This window comes from Semicossyphus pulcher, unplaced genomic scaffold, assembly GCF_022749685.1.
Source record: "Semicossyphus pulcher isolate SPU_LCO1_2020_fin unplaced genomic scaffold, fSemPul1.0.p SCAF_12, whole genome shotgun sequence".
Lineage (NCBI taxonomy): Eukaryota > Metazoa > Chordata > Actinopteri > Labriformes > Labridae > Semicossyphus > Semicossyphus pulcher.
The window spans coordinates 767,096-785,811 of record NW_027211626.1 but is presented as its reverse complement, the minus strand read 5'-3'; the positions used below and the strand labels follow the sequence as shown (position 1 = coordinate 785,811).

Below are 18,716 nucleotides of genomic sequence, written 5' to 3'. Positions count from 1 at the left end.
ATCCATGCATGAAGGTTTTTGCTGGCATGGCTGCGACCACGACCAGACTTCCTGCTGATTTTCAAATTAAAGTTACCCGACTGTTGATCAGTTCTCCCGCTGACCATGAGAACGTTACACTAGAGAATATGAACAACTAAGTAGTGAAATATAGAGTTTAATTTTTCCAACAGGCTGAGGCAAAACAGTACGACCCTGTTAGCTTAGCACCAGAAACGAACATTTGAATGGTCATTTTGTCCTCACGCACAACCACAGTGAGTTTTAAATCTGAACTATGAAGTCTTGAATCAAATTGACTATTGAAACCTAAAATGCTTCAGGCCCAGGATGTGAGTCATCACTGTGCTGAGTGATGTGAAGGCTTCAGTATCTTTGTCCTGATGTCGCTGCTGCGGTCTGAAGCTGCATCCTCGCAGAGCGTCTGACCCCGTTCTCCTTCCGTAATGACTTTAAGTAAATGATTTCCACTTAGCTGCTGCCAGGCTGCTGCCCCGCGCCACAATGGAGATTGATTAGTGTGTGTGTTCGAGTGTGTGAGTGTGTGTTTCAGTGTGTGCTCTCTTTTTCTTCTAATCTCGACTAATTGTTCTTTTCTCCTCTCAGCGTCCTCACATCCCCCTCTTCACACTGACCCACAACAATAGAGACATTATTAGATTAAAATGTTGACGGCTTTTCATGAGATTCACTATTCTGCTGTTTTTAATGATATTATAAATTAACACCAGACGTGTAAGTATTGTGTCAAACAGGGATGACTGCTGCTGTTAGTAAATAATAAGCAGTGTTGTTAACGTTACTGTAACAGTAACTCGTTACGTTCCTGCGTTACCTCCTGAGAAAAGCATTAGATTACTTTTGTGTTACCAAATATAAACCCCCCTCTGTGACTCGTTCCACATGTGTGTTAATCATCAGGACGTTGGCAGCCTGCTGCACGTCTACCTTTGAATGTATCGACTCCACCGTCACTGCAGAGCCTCGTTCACGGCCCATAACCTGTAACTCTGCAGCCCCATGACAGGACTGACAGACGCAGTCTGACAGTGAACTGCCAGAGGAATACAGCATTAGGCACAGCTGTTTCCATGACAACAAGACAACACAGGCTCTTATATATATTTCCACAAAGTGAACGCTGTCCTCTCTGACAGCTCGCTAGCTGAGTTAGCAAGCTACACATGCGCACTGACACAGCTGTGTTTACCTTCTGCAGGTACGCAGCGACCTGCCAAGAAGGAGGAGAGAAACAGAAGCAGAGCTTCAGGGAGTTTCTGTTTCACTTTATTTTCTAGTAACAGATTACTGCTTATGAAAAGAACGAAATCACAGATTACTTGACTTGCAGAATTAACGCGTTACGTTACTCGTTACAACACAAAAGCAATCAGTCCTCGGTCACGCGTTCCCCCGAACACTGCAGGAGCAGGAAATCATTCAAACTTATGCAGATACTTTCCCCATGAACCCTAAGCCAAGAAATAACACTTTTAATTTCATTAGAAGTTATTAAATACTTTATTCTAATGCATTCCTATTTGTGTTTTCCACAATCTCCCCTAAAACCCCGACGATAGTCAGAATTTGATTTCACGCTGTGCCTCGATATTAAAGCAGACTAATTAAATCTTCAAATCTCTAGTTTTGTTTTTGCCGTTTGTATATTTAAAATTAACTTTATCGCTTTGTTCTAACACATAATCAGGTGCAGTTCATTTCCTGTTAGCTGTCAATCAAAGACTGTCACTGCCAATTAAATGTCACAAAAACAAAGCCAGGTGTTTTATAATGAACTGTAGATGACTGAGGAGAATGGTGCATTGTGGGACAGAAGTGTAAACCAACAGCACTCTCTGAAATTGCAGCTGCATCTCTGTTCTACTTCACACTTGATAAGAGACACAATTAAGCACACTCCAAACTGTCAGTGCAGACCAAAGTACTGCTGCTTTCTGAGTGTTTGTGGTGGTAGCTATTGTGCCAAAATAAAATGCTAAACATTAAAATAAATTATAGTGAGCGCGGAGGATCTTTGAAAACAGAGTTTATGAAATAAAAATTACATTTTTGAAAAGGATTTCTCTTTCTGAAGTTTATGATCATTCCAGAGTTTCTGTTTGCTTGATGTCTAAAGTTAACGTTTGTATAAGTTCCTCCTAGTATAAAACAATTAAGTGTTTGTTTATAAAAGTAATAGTACTTTAAAAGTTTACCAATCATAAGTGATCATCCAGTCGAGGCAGACGTCTGTTCAGCATGAGTCTGGTTCTGCTCGAGGTGTTGGTGCTGCTCATGTTGGATTCACGTTGGGTCTCTCTCTGCATAACAGTAATAAATGTACAGCGTGAGATAACTATGGTTATGATTTGGCGTTATACAAATAATGATTCAATGATTGATTGATCGAGAGTCCGCAAGATTTTCATTGGTCGAGTAGCAGCAGGAAAAAAAACATCCAGGACCCTAACCCTCCTCGTCTGTTGTCTGAGCGTCTGTTTGATCTTCCGAGCCTTCTCCTTTAAGAAAGTTGGCATTGTGGGTAACGTATGCATATGATGTATTCTTGCAGGTTTGTGATGTTTAGTGAGTGTCTTGTGTGTAAGTTAATAAAAGTCAGCAGAAAGTTTTCTGATAAGCTTCTGTTTTATGCAACTTTATCACAACCTCTCACCACTATTCTGCACTAGTTAGTTAGCTAGTTAGCAGCTACAACCAGGCTAAAGCTGACTGAATCAAGCTAGTTAGCAGCTACAACCAGGCCAAATCTAATGTAATCAAGCTAGTTAGCAGCTATAACCAGGCTAAAGCTGACTGAATCAAGCTAGTAAGCACCTATAACCAGGCTAAAGCTAATTGAATCAAGCTAGTTAGCAGCTATAACCAGGCTAAAGCTAATTGAATCAAGCTAGTTAGCAGCTATAACCAGGCTAAATCTAATTGAATCAAGCTAGTTAGATCCTATAACCAGGCTAAAGCTAATTAAATCAAGCTGGTTAGCAGCTATAACCAGGCTAAATCTAATTGAATCAAGCTAGTTAGCAGCTATAACCAGGCTAAAGCCAATTTAATCAAGCTAGTTAGCACCTATAACCAGACTAAAGCTATTGAATCAAGCTAGTTAGCACCTATAACCAGACTAAAGCTATTGAATCAAGATAGTTAGCAGCTATAACCAGGCTAAAGCTAATTGAATCAAGCTAGTTAGATCCTATAACCAGGCTAAAGCCAATTTAATCAAGCTAGTTAGCACCTATAACCAGACTAAAGCTATTGAATCAAGATAGTTAGCAGCTATAACCAGGCTAGAGCTAATTGAATCAAGCTAGTTAGATCCTATAACCAGACTAAAGCTAATTAAATCAAGCTGGTTAGCACCTATAACCAGGCTAAATCTAATTGAATCAAGCTAGTTAGCACCTATAACCAGGCTAAAGCTAATTTAATCAAGCTAGTTAGCACCTATAACCAGGCTAAAGCTATTGAATCAAGATAGTTAGCAGCTATAACCAGGCTAAAGCTGACTGAATCAAGCTGGTAAGCACCTACAACCAGGCTAAAGCTAATTGAATCAAGCTAGTTAGCACCTATAACCAGGCTAAATCTAATTGAATCAAGCTAGTTAGCACCTATAACCAGGCTAAAGCTAATTGAATCAAGATAGTTAGCAGCTATAACCAGGCTAAAGCTAATTGAATCAAGCTAGTCAGCACCTATAACCAGGCTAAAGCTAATTGAATCAAGCTAGTTAGCACCTATAACCAGGCTAAAGCTAATTGTATCAAGAGAGTAAGCAGCTATAACCAGGCTAAAGCTAACTGTATCAAGAGAGTAAGCAGCTATAACTAGGCTAAAGCTAATTGAATCAAGCTAGTTAGCACCTATAACCAGGGTAAAGCTAACTGCATCCAGCTAGTTAGCAGCTACAACCAGGCTAAAGCTAATTGAATCAGGCTAGAGAAACCAGAGGTCTACCAAACAGAGTTCAGAGGATGGAAGCTGGAGAGGGACAATGTTTACCATGTTTATATAATCTTCAGTTTTTATGTTGTTGTCAGCAGGCGGCTTGATTTGTGAAAAAAATGATGTTTTTGTATTTCTCTGTTGTCATGGAGCTTATAAGGCTTCTTCTAGCAGAGGAAACATTTTCAGACTAAAATATGTATTAAGATAACTGAATTAATGTCAGTAACATACCAGAGAAGAGCCTTGGTTTAGCTTTAAGATTACAGGAAGAGGTCAGATTTAAGGAGCATCTATTCTAGTAAGTAAGTATGAGTGTGCATACTTACTTTTTCAAGCTTACTTTATTTTGCACTTTTACACTTCACACTGAAAACCTGCTTTGACTTATTGTGCAGTTTGAATCTGGGACACAGCTACAGAAAACACCTCAAACTGTCACTGCTCATTCTCCTGGAAGCTGAATGCATTTCAAAGTGTGAACCCAGTAACTTCCTCACATCAGTGATAACAGAGCTGTAACAGTTAATTTCCTTTAGAGTGAATTCACCTCCTTTATTGTGTGTAAAAGCAGTTATGTGTTTAAGTGTGATGTCGGGGTGCTTTTATTGCTTCGTGTCGCCCGCTCGGCTCAAAGTGTCGACCTAACAGCACCCTCGGGAACGTACACACTCACCTGCTGCCTCTCACTCATTACAGCTTAAATAACCGAACCAGTGCATTCATGAGTGTGAATATTGAGTTTATAAGTAATGTGCTGGAGTTAATGCTTCTGCAGGCTGCTGTGTTTACTTTTTATTTCATGACACGAGCACTAACATGAAGCAAGAAACAACACGCTCGTACATGTAAGGCTGAGATTCTATCAGGCAAACTGTTGAAATGTCACGTTTTCTTGTTAGTGAACGGCAGAAAAGACAAAGAAAGGTTTTGTTTTTAGCAAAATAACAGCTTTTGAATACTTCTAACAGTTTATTTGAAAGGTTTGTGTACTGTTTTGCTGCCTGGGATTATTTCCAGCGTCCCAATCTGCACGGTGAGCGTTTGTTTTCTGTCCTGCGGGTGTATTGACTTTTACAAATGCTGACTGGAGGCTGTAAAGCAAAGAATCAATCAGCTACACAAACACTCACCTCTTATCTGCTAAAGAAGCTCCTCACCTTGACAAACAAACAAACAGCCGAGTGTTTCTTTGAGTCCTCCTTCTCGTTACAGGACGACAGGGACTCCCGCCTCAGGAAAGACCTCGGAAACACGATGCTGTCTTTAAATCTTTTATCTTCGGGGCCGCTCTGCCTCCGAGTCTTTCTTAATTCATTAATTGCATTAAGGAGAACTCCAACATTTCGTTGTGCCTCGGGCCTTTTGTTGTCGTACATTTCTTTCTGGCTGTTACATCATCCAGAGGAGTGCTGTTAAGGACAGGGAGACGGAGATGTTACTTTCTGGTGATTGTTCTGACACCTCGGAGCTGCAGGGAGTTGATATTTTCTACCTGCAGCTATGAGTCAGATTAGACTTTCTATGTGTTGTTTGACGGGGACACTGAGTCTGTGTCTTTGTGTGTGTGTGTGTGTGTGTGTGTGTGTGTATCTGTGTTTGTGTTCTCTTTGCTTGATAAGTGTGAAGAAACTAGGACACGATGTCTGCAAAGGGGCCTGTTCTAATTATGGCCTCTGAATGCTCTGCCCCACTGCACTCTGCTCCTCCACCATCCCAACATCCCCAACATCTTCCAATACACACTCAGCCTCCCAGCATCCTCTGGTGATCTGCAGAGACGCTACTCAATACTGTGCACAAGGTCCAACAGGTGTGGATTATGTACATAATGACTTTTACCAAACAACTCACGGCATGTTCTCTTTTGAGATGTTTTCCTGGTTGAAACAGAGTCATAGATTTAGTGTGAAGAGATTTAATGAGAACTAAAACGCTCCACGTTGAGCTCTGACTCATTAAAATTTAAAAAGAACAAATTCACTCGAGAGAAGAAGTGTGGAGGAAAAGTTTTGATGCTCATTCATTAATCATTGCGAGGAAAGAAAACCTCTAAACAACTGAAACATGATGATGTACCCACTGGTCTAAGGTGCATAAGTGGCTTCATATGTCATCCTTCCATACCACCTACTTTATTTGTTTGATGGTATATAAAAAAAACAACTAAACATAGCAAATGAGCCAATTATGCTGCAGGTGTTGTTGCACAGGTGTTAACTCTGTAGTTCTTTTTAACATGAAGCCGATCAAACACGTTCTCATTTCCAAGTCGTCAAATCCAAACACAGGATGTATGTGAGGGCTGATTGCGTCACAGCGGCCACCGAAGGCTTTCCTATTTCAAAGGCTCCTTCAGATGTGCCCGACAAATGTGTCTTCCTTTTCCCGGGCCACGAAGGATCCATCGGGTGCATCCTTCTTGGCCCAACATATCCTGAGATTCACTGCGCACCAATTGAAACGAGTTGGCGGACTCTGAAGCGGCCGAGGAATACACTTTAAATGTTTTTGGTTTCAACTCGATCGAATGGCTGCGACACAAATGTTAAAAAAGCTTCAAATGATCTTTTAAATAATAGGTTAAAATATGTGATGTTTGTTATGAGCTAGTTAGCCAGCTAGCTACCTGTTGCTAGGCGACAGGAGTTGTGTTTGGTGATGCAAGGTTAAGGGCAGGAACAGCTGGTGACAAAAACAGGAAATCCTCTGTAGACCAGAGCGTCTCATTTCAGTTTGGCCTCAGCGTCAACACAGACTAAGAATGACTCATCCTCTGTAGGCGCACAGAAAGACAGATTGAGACTGAATTAGCTGAGGGGACACCTAGTAGACAGCTAGCAGCTCCCAGCTGTCACTCAAAGAGGCCACGCCCCTAATGCTGCATCACTTTAGGCCTTAATATAATGTAAACAGGTGAGCTGTATAAAGATTCTCCCCGTACAGTTGTCATGAAGAGAGAAATGAGCTATAGAGACCCAAACTGTTTTTTGTACCAGGCTGTAAACATGTTTATTTCTGCTGTAAAGTTTAACATGGGGCTCTATGGGGACTGACTCACTGCTGGAGACAGCCTCAAGTGGACACCAGAGGAACTGCAGTTTTTGGCGCTTCTGTGTTCGGCTTCATTTGTCACCTCTTAATGTTGCTGCTCACCTTTACTGGTTGACCCCATTTTTCCTTTTCCCTGCAGGTTGTTTGTTATATTTTTGTGTTTATGCATTTTTAATATCAGACCCATTTATTTGAATCATTGCAGTTTCTAATACTTTTCCTTTCTTCCTTTCCTTAACCATCATTTGATCCCTTGTTTCCTCCTCCCTGCAGGATGTCTGCGGCGAGGCCGAGGCTGCAGACCTGACGGAGCGCTGCGAGCTGATCAGTGACAGACTAATGACCTTGGAAGATGAATTGCAGACGGCCATACTGAACCGGGATCAGGCCCTCACCCATATCCTTTCAGTGCTCTCTAAATGAACATACATCATACAAACCGTCCTGTGTGTACGCGTGTGTGTCTGTCTCTGTTCATTCATCAGAGGGACCTAGTTTTCTCTAAAAGTACTCATCCGAACCACCTTCAGGCTGACGGATGTTTGTTTCTGTGACTTTACCTTTCGAGGGATAAAAAATCAACCTGTCGTATGTGACATTATGGTTCCATTCAGGCGGGGAATTGAAGATAAACTGGGATCAGAGGCTTTTTTCCCTGACAGGCGGGACGTGCCAGCTGGAAAATGAAATGGTAAAAGTCCACGCGAGGTTATTAGAGGCTCCTTGATGCCGGCTGCCAGTCAGAGCGGGCTGAGATTAAAGCGGGCCGATGGGGGCAGAGAGAGGAATGTGACTGTAATGACTCTGCTCCCGTCATATCTTAATGTCCACGCTGCTGCTGACCCTCCCTTCCTCCCCTCACCCTTCCTCTGCCCACTTCCACTTGGAGGAAATTACAATATCCATGATAATGACTCAAATGAAACTGTTGAGGCTGATTACAGGTCACAATACATCATTTTCCGCACTAATTAGAAAGCTGATTGGAAATAGATTAGTGTGTTTTTCCCGGTCTGCACTGTGAGCTTATTAAGGCCGATAGAAGAGGCAATATTTCAGCACAGGCAGGAGGAGAATGTGTCGCCTAACCTGCTGGATTTATTTATTTATTTAGTCTCACGCCTCATTTGTCCGACAGAAACACTCTAATCTGATGAAGATGTTTATTTAGTGTTAGCATCTCTGAATGAAGCAGAGCGTCCTTCATTCTGAAGAGTGGCCGGACTGTTCCCTCATCTGATTAGAGATTCACGCCCCCCGCTGAGCTGTCAGGGGTCAGTACGAGCCCCTCGACTGTGTGCGTGATATCAGAGCAGCCTGGCAGTCGCAGATAGAAACAGAGAGGAGGAGAGAAGCGGGTAAATCTGTGTCTCTGTCCTTACTTGTCATTCATCAAGCCATGACAAAGCCCTGTGGACACTTGAGGACACTGAAGGCAGAAATATTGTTGCTGCTTTGCAGAAATCATAAAGTGATGGTAAGATCAAACATCCGCTCTGAAAGGGTCTGAGTCCCTGCTCTCAGAACAAGGAGACGGGTCAGACATAAGAGACGGACCAGAAAGATTTGTTTTAGGCCAGACTATCAAATAATATCTCGACACAGTTAATAAAGCGACACCTGCGACACACCTGACATGCGTCACTCTCCACAATCACCTGACAAACACTTCCTCCCAATGTGGCGTCTATTTAGGCTGCAAGATTTCCTCTCTCTGCCTCTGCTCTGTCGTTGCCACCGCTGGCCTGCACCAGTGCTGCGCTCATACTTTCAGCCCCACCTCCACCCCAGCATCCACCTGCAGGCACCAACTCGGGGGGGTAAATCGTCACTCCTCAAATTTCTGCCTGTAAAATAAATCTGAGGAGTGATGAGGTCGCAGCCTCGGAAGAGTGAGCAACGTACCTCCTCACGTGATCTCGTAACATCTCTCGTGATCTTACAGTGAAGCAGACGTAAACAAACGGAGACTCCATCTTTCTGTAGTGACGCTCTGCAGGGAGGAAACACAAGAGCAGAAATCTGAACTAGAATAGATCAGAAAGCGTTCACACGGTCTATTCATCAGCAAGCTCTGGAGAGGAGATTGTACCTGTCGTCTTTCTGTCAACAGTAGCATGCTAGCTAACATTAGCCTCAGAGCTAAAATGTTTGTCTTTCTGGCTTCCCCTATAAGTACTGATGTAATCATCCACATTTTAAATCCTAAATATCAGACATGTTTGAAAGTAGCGGGACGCTCTGATGAGTCAGCGAGCTGTTCAGGAGGTTAAAGACTGAATCTGTAAAACCCTCACGTTACCAGTTAGCCTCTTTTGTTTGAGAGCTTTTAAGTCACGTCAGGACGGTTTGTTTCTTTTATTTTATTATTTTAATGTGTGTCTGCTTTTGGTTTCTGGTCTATTTTTCTTAATAATGGTGTCTTGTAAGGACTGCATGGTGGCACAGTGGTTAGCGCTGTATCCTCACAGCTAGAAGGTTCCTGGTTTGAACCCCAGTTCAGACGTATAGTGGGCCTTTCTGTGTGGAGTCTGCATGTTCTCCCCGTGCATGCGTGGGCTCCCTCCGGTACTCCAGCTTCCTCCCACAGTCCAAAGACATGCTCGTTAGGTTCATTGGTGAACCTGAATTACCCGTAGGTGTGAATGTGAGCTATAAGGTTGTGTCTCTATAGCCGCTTTCCCACAACCTGCCTCTCGCCCAATGACAGCTGGGATAGGCTCCAGCACCCTGCGACCCTGAAAAGGATCAGCAGTATAGATAACGGATGGATGGTGTCTTGTAAGCATGTGTTGGCTGCAGACTGGGACCAGGTTCCTCCCCTGGTGGGCTGATCAGGTGTAAATCAGTTCAGTCCTCCTGTTCTCTGAGTCGTTCCTAATTCAGAACCTCATGGTCCCGTTTGGACCATGTTGCCCTGAAAGTGTCGTCCATCCTTCTGCAGTATTCATGACAAGCTCTTTAACGGCTGCTTAATTATGAATGAGGACAATCTGTGTCCATTCAGACAGTAAAACGAGCCATCAGATCCCATCTGCCGTCAGAGCCGTCCCTTTGATTCGGACACTCACACCATTAATCTGAGTTTCTAAGCAGGTTAAACAGTCCCCTCTCCGATGACAGCCTCCGTCCCGTCTCACTGACGGGTTATGAATAATTCAGCCGGGCAGCCTGCTTGCTTTGGTCCCTGCTCGGCCCCCCAGCTCCACAGACTGGAGGAGCTCATGAATAGTGAAGCGGACGGGGTTAAATTGGGTATGACTTGATGGTCCCAGTAATCTATTTGGTGGCCAAATTGGAGGATTGATGACTTTATTATGATATGGCTGCCCTCTGCTATTTGCATTAACCATCGAGGGCCACAAGTGTCCCATTTGCCCTGATGTTGGTCTGCTGGCATGCTTTTTATCTACATGTTGATGTTTGTGTCTGCAGCGTCAGATCCTTCCTTAACTCGCTCTGCACAGTCTTTAGAAAAGGAGGTCCAGGAAGTGAAAGCCACGTTACAATCCATGCTGGCTCAGCTCAAAGAGGAGGAAGAGGAAGTGGGACAGTTACATGATGATGACCTCATGAAAAATGGAACTGAGGAGGAGGAAGAAGAAGAAGAAGAAGAAGAAGAAGAAGAGGAAGAAGAGGAAGAGGAGGAAGAGGAGGAAGAGGAAGAAGAGGAGGACCAGTACTTCAGTGACAGCTGGGGCATTTGAAATGGATGCTTGCAGGGTTTTATGAGCGCTCACACAGAGCGGCTCTCTGAGTCTGACCTCGGCTCTGCAGCAGGAGCGACCCCGGGTCCATTTACTAACGCCTCACTCAGAGCTGCACCGCCGGCCTCTGAGCGTCTGATGAAACATTCCAGCATGAAGCTTTGGAAGGTCTGTATTTTATCTGCCTACAAACGGGAGAATGAAGAATTTTGATATAGAAGTAAACTATGAGACACTTTAATGCAACTTAAGAAGCTCTTTAAATCTTGCCAGCCCGAGTAAGAAGTGCCTTTAGCTCCAGGGTCACGGTCGTCTCCTTATTGTGCAATCAAACAGATGGAGAGCAAAAATATTCATATTTCTCTCCTTTATTTAATTACACATTTGTGATTGAACATAAAGTCCAAAGCATCTGTTTGCAAATCAAGACTTTGATATCAACTGTAATTAAAACACCTTTGTGTTCTTTTTAATGTGCAAACACAACCTGTGGACATGAAAACTTTTGTATTTGTAAACAAAAGTTTTTGATTGACATTTCTACATTTGCAGAGCCACAGACAGAAGTTTCCCCACACGGGCCGTCACACACATGATGACATGTTTTTAAATCAACAGGTTTTTAAACACACGTATTCTCGTCATGTCCTGCGAGTGCCGAGCAGGTGACTTTTCTCCAGTTACAAACGACTGCAGTTTTAACTGAATGATCGGCCTTAAAGCGACACTGTAAAACTTTTTCGAGCTTCTGGCCACGACTGAAACGTAATATATTCTTTAAAAGCAGAATAAGACAAGAACAGAACAGTCATACGGCTGCTGAAATGTCCCAGTGATTTATGTTATACAGCAATGTGTAACAGCAGTGTTTGCTAATATTAGCATTAGCATTAGCCACCATAAGTTACAGTAAAGCTGAATTACTCAGATCCTCGATGATATCTGGGCCTGTGTCCACTAAAGGGGTTTTTGCGCCGGAAGCGTCCTCAGAGCAGAAACGCTCTCGCGTCAGCGCTCTCACACATAGTTCAAGTTTTGGAACACCGCCGCACTCATCAGTGTCACTTCTCCCTCACCAACCAATCAAAATCAATAAGGGGCGGGACTTCAGATATCAACAACAATGGCAGAGGTGAAGCTTTGTTTTTTCAAGGGTACAATCCCCAGGTGTAGCGCTGCGGCTGATGCAGGACATCATCTCTTTACATTGTTTCTGTTTTCTTTGTTAAATTGAATAAAAGCAAATATTAAGCAAAGAGCAGTTTAAAGAAGAAGACTTAAAGAAGAAGACTTGTGTCCCGATCGGACAGAGCGCGTTTCTGCAGCTGGGGCGGCTTTTCTGTAGTTGTTTTCCATGAGAAGCTTTTTGCTTCCCCGAGCGTCTCACGTTTCTGGTTCTCTGCACCTCACGTTTCTGGGGAAACGCTCTGAGTGCCTCGAGCTGCTCTCTGCGGTGCACCTCACATTTTACTGCCTGCAAAACGCGCTCTGTCTGATCAGGACCGCTAATGATCACTACCAAGGAACGCGGAAGTGCCGGGATACTACTTGCATAACCTAGCAACAGTAAGCGCCGGGGAGAAGCGCTGTGAAATTGAGGTTGTGGGCGCTGCCAGCACAAAAAATGCCGCTAGAGGACACAGGGCCTTATATTTACAGGAAATGTAGTTTGTACGAGTATCTCCTCTTTCAAAAGTTACAAACAAGCTTTAAAATTCAGAGACAAAAACACAAACTGATAAAAAATCGCTCACCACAACTTCCTGTTTGAATCCGGCCGAGGAGCGAGTGGACCAACTTTCACAGCGAACAGTCTTAAACATAAAATGTAACTAATGCTTCATTTAACCACTTTCATGTTCTCTGTAACTTTTGTTTTGTCCATGAAATAACTGGTGTGGTGCTGCAGAACGTGAGCTAACTTGAACACTTTATTTTCTTTGTGTGGAAAAATGCAATATTAAGATGTTTCTGTCTTAAAGCAGAGACACTCGTGTTTTTAAATAAATGTCTTTTGCATGTTGAGATGTTGAGAGAAATATTTGTAACTCCTGTTTTTCTGTTGCTGATTATGTTGTTTTTTATTTGGTTTTGTGCCACCCTTCTTGTTCATTCCACTGGGTGAAACATTTTTGTATTTTCACATATTAATCAGTGTTTTTATTCACTGTGCAGCCTGAACGTGCTGCATCATATTTCATATTTATTCTCACTAATTACAGCGTGTACCGTCCAGCCTGATGCTGTCCTGCTGCTGTCTTCTTGTGTTGAGTTACAGCCCTCTGGTGAGGGGAGCTGTGCAGGCACGCTGCCAGGCGAGCGAGGGCAGTGGTGACATGTAGGAGATATCAATACGGTAATAAAGGTCCTCTAGTGAGCTCTTCAGGGGATACATGTGCTTCTATTGTTATCTCGCCTCAGCAGCGGTGGTGTGGCTAATTGGGAGGCGGCCTCACAGAGGACATGGCGGGGAGAAAGGGGATGGTGTTGCTTTGTCTTCATAGGATTCTGCCCTGTGTGTTTTCGGAGCAGGAGGCTCCTCAGAGGCGTGCCTGCAGTCCGCGCTCAGGGCTGAACACACAGCTGAGTGCTCCGGGTTTCTCCACAGCAGCACAAAGGGCCTCCTCGCTCACATTACAGACAGGTTTAGAGCACTCTCCATGCCTGAATCTCCACATCTATCAGCTGTGTGCAGTGTACAGTCAGATCCTGGCACACACACCTTCCTGACAAACACCCCCCACCTCATAATTGAATCCGTGTTTGCACCACACTGAGCCCCGCGTGGCGGCTCTGCTCAGGAAATGGCCACAGAGAACACGCAGATGGTTTTCTGGAGGCAGATATCCCAGCGAGACGTCTCCTGGTGTAAAATGAAGCACCGTGCTGCGTCAGGTCTTTTGTCTCTGCATCTTGGTTGCTATAATACTGAACAATGCCGTTACTGGAGTCGCTTTACTTCACAGTTTTTGTGACAGACACACATATGAGTTAATGTTTCTGGCAGAGTCAGATTTAAGATGAAATTCACTCTTATGTTTGAAACAAAGAGTCCTTCATTTCAGACAAAGTGGGACAAAAGCAACGTCGAGATTCTCGCCATCAGACATTTATTAGTCTGCTTCAATCCCCACCGACGCTAACATCAGCTCCACGAGTTGTTAAAACTGTTAAAGTTCTATATTATTGAGAAGTTGTTTTTCATGCTTTGCTGAATGTTCTCAGTGTACCAGTGACTGTTAATAAAGACGACACATCTCCACCTCCGGTCATTGTACAAAGTGTAACGGTCTGAGGTTAAAGTTCACAGGTATGGAGACTTCATTGACTATAGTGATTGTTTTAGTTACGTCTCCTCTCTGCTAATCCAGAACAGATCGGCTGCAGGAGCCATATTGGTCAGCTGAGCTGTCAATCATCATTTTTACAGAATCATATAACTAATTAAAAATGGACATAAATCAGCATGATAAGAACTAACTATAATGACAGGAACCATGTTTGAGAAAAATGTATTTGACGTGTGTTTTGATTTTATAGTTTGACTTGGTCAGGGTCTGGGATCTGGATTTGTTGTGTCTGACAGCTACATGTACAGATGCTGTGAACCACAGAGACTCAGAGATCCTGCTGCAGAGTTCCCGCTCGCTCGGCTTCAGACGTCACTAATGAATGCAAATGAAGCTTTTATTTTGTATTCATGCTTCCACATCCTCCGAGAGCTCCTCCTGACGCTGACACCTCTGCTATGTGTGAGCGACTGCACGTCAGTTCTGCTCACTGAGTCAGTGAAGGTAACTCTCCTGAGAGGTGCATTTGTACACAACAAATGTGGACCCTGAACTCACCGCTGCCTGCTCCTGGCCTTTAATTCAAACCTTTCCAGTGGTTTTAGGAGCTCATTCGACACACAACGCACATTCACACTTCACTCAACTAATGAATAAATCCAACTGAGGGATTAAATTAGAGGAAATTCCAGTGGAATTAATAAGCATTTTAAATCATTTAATTGTAAGTCCGCCCAACTAGAAATCTGCATATTTGTGTGTGAGACGAGTTAAGGAGGTTTGGCTCGAGTAAAGAACAGATCCAGAGATAGACCGCCTTATTTTTGTCCCTGAAAATCACACGTAATTATAAACACTGTGATGGAAATAGGTCTGTTTCTGAGGAGACTGCAGCTTCCTCTTAAGGCTGTTTGACAAATCACAGGATTGGAAGAAATGCACTCGAGCATTTTGACAGTCAGATCCACAGGAAACATCCCCAGACATTAAATTATGAAAACTGTGAGAGAAGAATCAGATTTTCTGATCAGAAATATTCCTCGTTTATATTTTTATTCACTCAGAATGAACTCGGGATAATAATAAATGGGAGCATCAGTGACTACATGAACATCATGCTGTGCTGAAGAAGACTTGAAACTAGAGACTGAGACCATAAAGTCATTAGGAACATGTTTACTGAGGGGACACATCAGGAGAGGAGGAGGAGCATTTCTTCATCTGGTTTCTTAAGGTAATAATCTCGAAGATTTTCATGTAAATAAATGTCTGTAAGTCTGTGTGTCTCTCTCTCGCCGAATGAGGTAACACATGGTGACTGAGCCTGTGGCCCACTGATGAAAGCCTTTGCATCTGCAGTATATAGTATTATTATGGGCTGTGTGTCTGTGGCGGCGCCCAGTTAGTGACGCGTTTTCCATCAGCCAGCAGTGGTTGGTCTGCCAGAGAGGGTAGGCGGAGCTAAGCGGCTGCTTTTCCGCTCTCTGCAAGTGTTGTGAGTAAACAGTAATCTACTATGGCTGAACAAACAAAGAAAAGATGGATGACTACAGATACAACTTCAACAAGAAGTGAAAATCCAAAGAAGAAGAAACAAACTCGACGCTCAGATGAAGCAAACAGTCTGAAAAGGAAAGCGACCGTCAGCCAGGAAAATCAAGAGTTACAACCGGAGCCGACCGTGGACGTCTGGTTTAATTGTCCTCTTGTAATTACAGTATATCACCATTAGGGGGCGCGCAAGTACGGTGGCCCTGAAGTGCAAATCACAACGGCAAATCAGAAGACACAACGGCATTAACCAAACCGGAAAAGGAAGGTACCCTCTTTGGTTAGTGTCGTTGTGTTTTCTGATTTGCCCGATGTGATTTGCACTTCAGGGCCACCGTACCGCAAGAGAACGAAACTGAAATCTTTGAGATTGTCAGTTTAAACATCTTTGTGAACCTGTGGAGTCGCCTCCTGCTGGTCATTAGGAAGACTGCAGGTTTAAGACATTTCTGCATTGGCTTCACTTTGGAAACCGAGAGTCGTTGCTCCAACTAAAACTTCATACAGACATCCCATCATACTATCTCTGCAGCCGAGACATGTAGAGACATTTTTAAAGAAAAAGGCCTTCACTTGTAAAAGTGTGAAACAAGCTTAAATGTTGGTTAAAGATAAAGAAAATTGGTAAAGGAAAGAAGACAAAGTCAAATATTTCAGACGTCGTTTTGAGGGGAGCTGCACTCCTGACCTCTCTCTCCTTCATCTAACTTCCTGTCTGCGTCCCTGTGAACAGCTCAGCGTCAGCATGTTGTGTTTAAACATCTTCTCTCAGATCAAACCTGGAGAGCCGTCTGTGTTAGATAAAGACAACACACTTCAAATAAGCACGTTTGTCACATTTACTCTGAGTGACCCTGAGGAAACAAAGTAATATTTCCAGATATCGGCCCGTACTGTGTTTAATCCCAGTTAGAAGTTTAACACGAGCTCATGTCAGACCGCTCGAAAACATTTCCTCACCGACAATCGCTTTAAAAGCTTAAAGCTGCTCCTCTGCCCAAAAAGCATCAGAGTAACAAGATCAAAGCGGAGAGAGAGTGTGTGTGACACACCATCAAATCTCTTCACGGAGATTTACAGTTTGCTCGCTCCTCTGTGGAGCATCACTGTCAGACCTTAAACAACAGTTATGACAGTCTGTTTGAGGAGAGGAGGGTTGTTCTTTGCAGAGATGTTTGTGCTGCCGTCTCATGTGTGATAAAGAGGAATAAGAAACCTCGTCTTTTGCGAGCAGCGGAAGCAACACAGGATTGATTATTTCTCCGATGTCCGAGCACGAGTAACATATTGTCAGAGACTCCTCCTGGGAGAGAAACTCTATTTAGATCGACGGTGGAAAACTTCCGCAGACACGGTTCACCTTGTAGCGTTCCTCTGGGACGCGGCTGTCACTGGAAAGCTGAAATATAATGCCAGCTCTGCCATCCTTCCCACTTAGTCTGAAAAACAGGCAGGTACCTCAGCGGGGGGAGGCGGGATCGATAGATGTGATGGATGGAGCTGGCTGACTTTAGGAGAGGAGAGGGGGACGGAGGAGAGGTGGAGAGGAGGAGGGAGTAATGAGAGCTGCTGTGAGTGATGGGGAGGTTTCTGCCACGGGGGGGTCGGGCATGTGGTCCTCCTTCCTTTCTTCAGCTGAAGGTTTGGTCCTAATGAGGCTGAGAGGAGCGTCTGTCCTGGGGAGGGAGGAGGTGATGGGAGATGTTTCTCAGCAGCTGTCAGTCTGTCGGTCTGCAGGCCAGCCTGCACCCACAGAGAACACAACAGGTGACATACCTGCACAGTGTGTGAAGTTCATATTCTGGATGACTCAGAGTCAACTGCTGCTGTTTGTTTTGTCTTCTGAGCCAGAAGCTCCAGGAGGGACTCAGTCCTGCTCTAAGCTGCATTAATCAGTGTCTTCATATTGGCAAGAAAACTGCTGGATAAGGTGATAAACCCTGAAAGTTCGCACTGATTCTGTAGTTTTATTTTGCTGTATGGAGACAAGAGCCCTTTTCACACATGCACTCCTGACAGTTCCAAGACAGTCTGCCCCTGAAATATTCCAGAGTTGCCCTTTCACACCTGTCCCTCACGCAACAGGTGAACTATTTCAGCATCATCTCTCACAGCCGGAGGCTCCTGACTCTCTTCATCTCTCCAGTCTGCAGACATCTTTGCTGTCGTCTTGTAAACGATCCTTCTTCTCCAGCCTCGGATGTGTTTAATCATCCTGTTACGTGTCGCTCTTCTGGGTATGCACCGGTCACATGTCTAAACGTCATCACCCCACCCGCTCGCTGTAAATGTTCCTGAACATCACCTGCACTTTCCTCTTTCATCAACAAGGTTTTGCAGGAACTCGCTGGTGGACATGATGGAGCGTTTGCAACCGCTCTGGTGGAGATCAAAACTGAAAGAGTGAATGTTGGACTGATTGCTCAAGTGGACAAACACACAACCCTGCTGTGTGTCTGCTACATGTGAAAATAGGAAACTGTTTGCTCCACTACGTCAGTAATATGGCAGTGTTGTGTCTGCTGCTTGATGCTCTGCCCTCACGTCGCTCATTCAAAACTGTCTTGTGTGACCCGTGTGGGCTTTTTGAGGGTCCGTGTCAATGCTGCTGTATTTATGCTAAAGTTGGAAACCGAATGAGAAGTGTTTTACTCATAATACGTTTTCGGTCATGTGACTCCTTAAAAATAATACTAAAAAAAAAATCAACATTTAGGCTGTAAAAAGTTTGTAGTTTGCTCCTTCAAAGCTTCTGTTCATGTTTGATTCTGTTTTTATTATGAAGGGAAATTCTAAAGATTATGGCTGTTTGAAATGCTATACTACATACTACATGCTGCTCACTACATACTACATGCTGCTCACTACATACTGCATGCTGCTCACTACATACTACATACTGCACACTGCATACTACATACTGCACACTGCATACTACATGCTGCACACTACATACTGCACACTGCATACTACATACTGCACACTACATACTGCACACTGCATACTACATGCTGCACACTGCATACTACATGCTGCACACTACATACTATATACTGCACACTACATACTACATACTGCACACTGCATACTACATGCTGCAAACTACATACTATATACTGCACACTGCATACTACATACTACATACTACATG

General features: G+C 43.8%; 1 protein-coding gene across 1 annotated transcript in view; it reads left to right on the top strand.

Moving 5' to 3' along the window:
* The window catches only part of disc1 (DISC1 scaffold protein), a 57,401-nt gene extending 43,396 nt beyond the window's left edge, over positions 1-14,005 (top strand). The window contains exons 13-14 of the mRNA XM_069659307.1: positions 7,291-7,415; positions 10,484-14,005. Of these exons, the coding sequence (XP_069515408.1) occupies positions 7,291-7,415; positions 10,484-10,724 (366 nt within the window). The 3' untranslated portion in view covers positions 10,725-14,005. The remainder of the gene's footprint in view (positions 1-7,290; positions 7,416-10,483) is intronic.
* Positions 14,006-18,716: the final 4,711 nt, after the last annotated feature.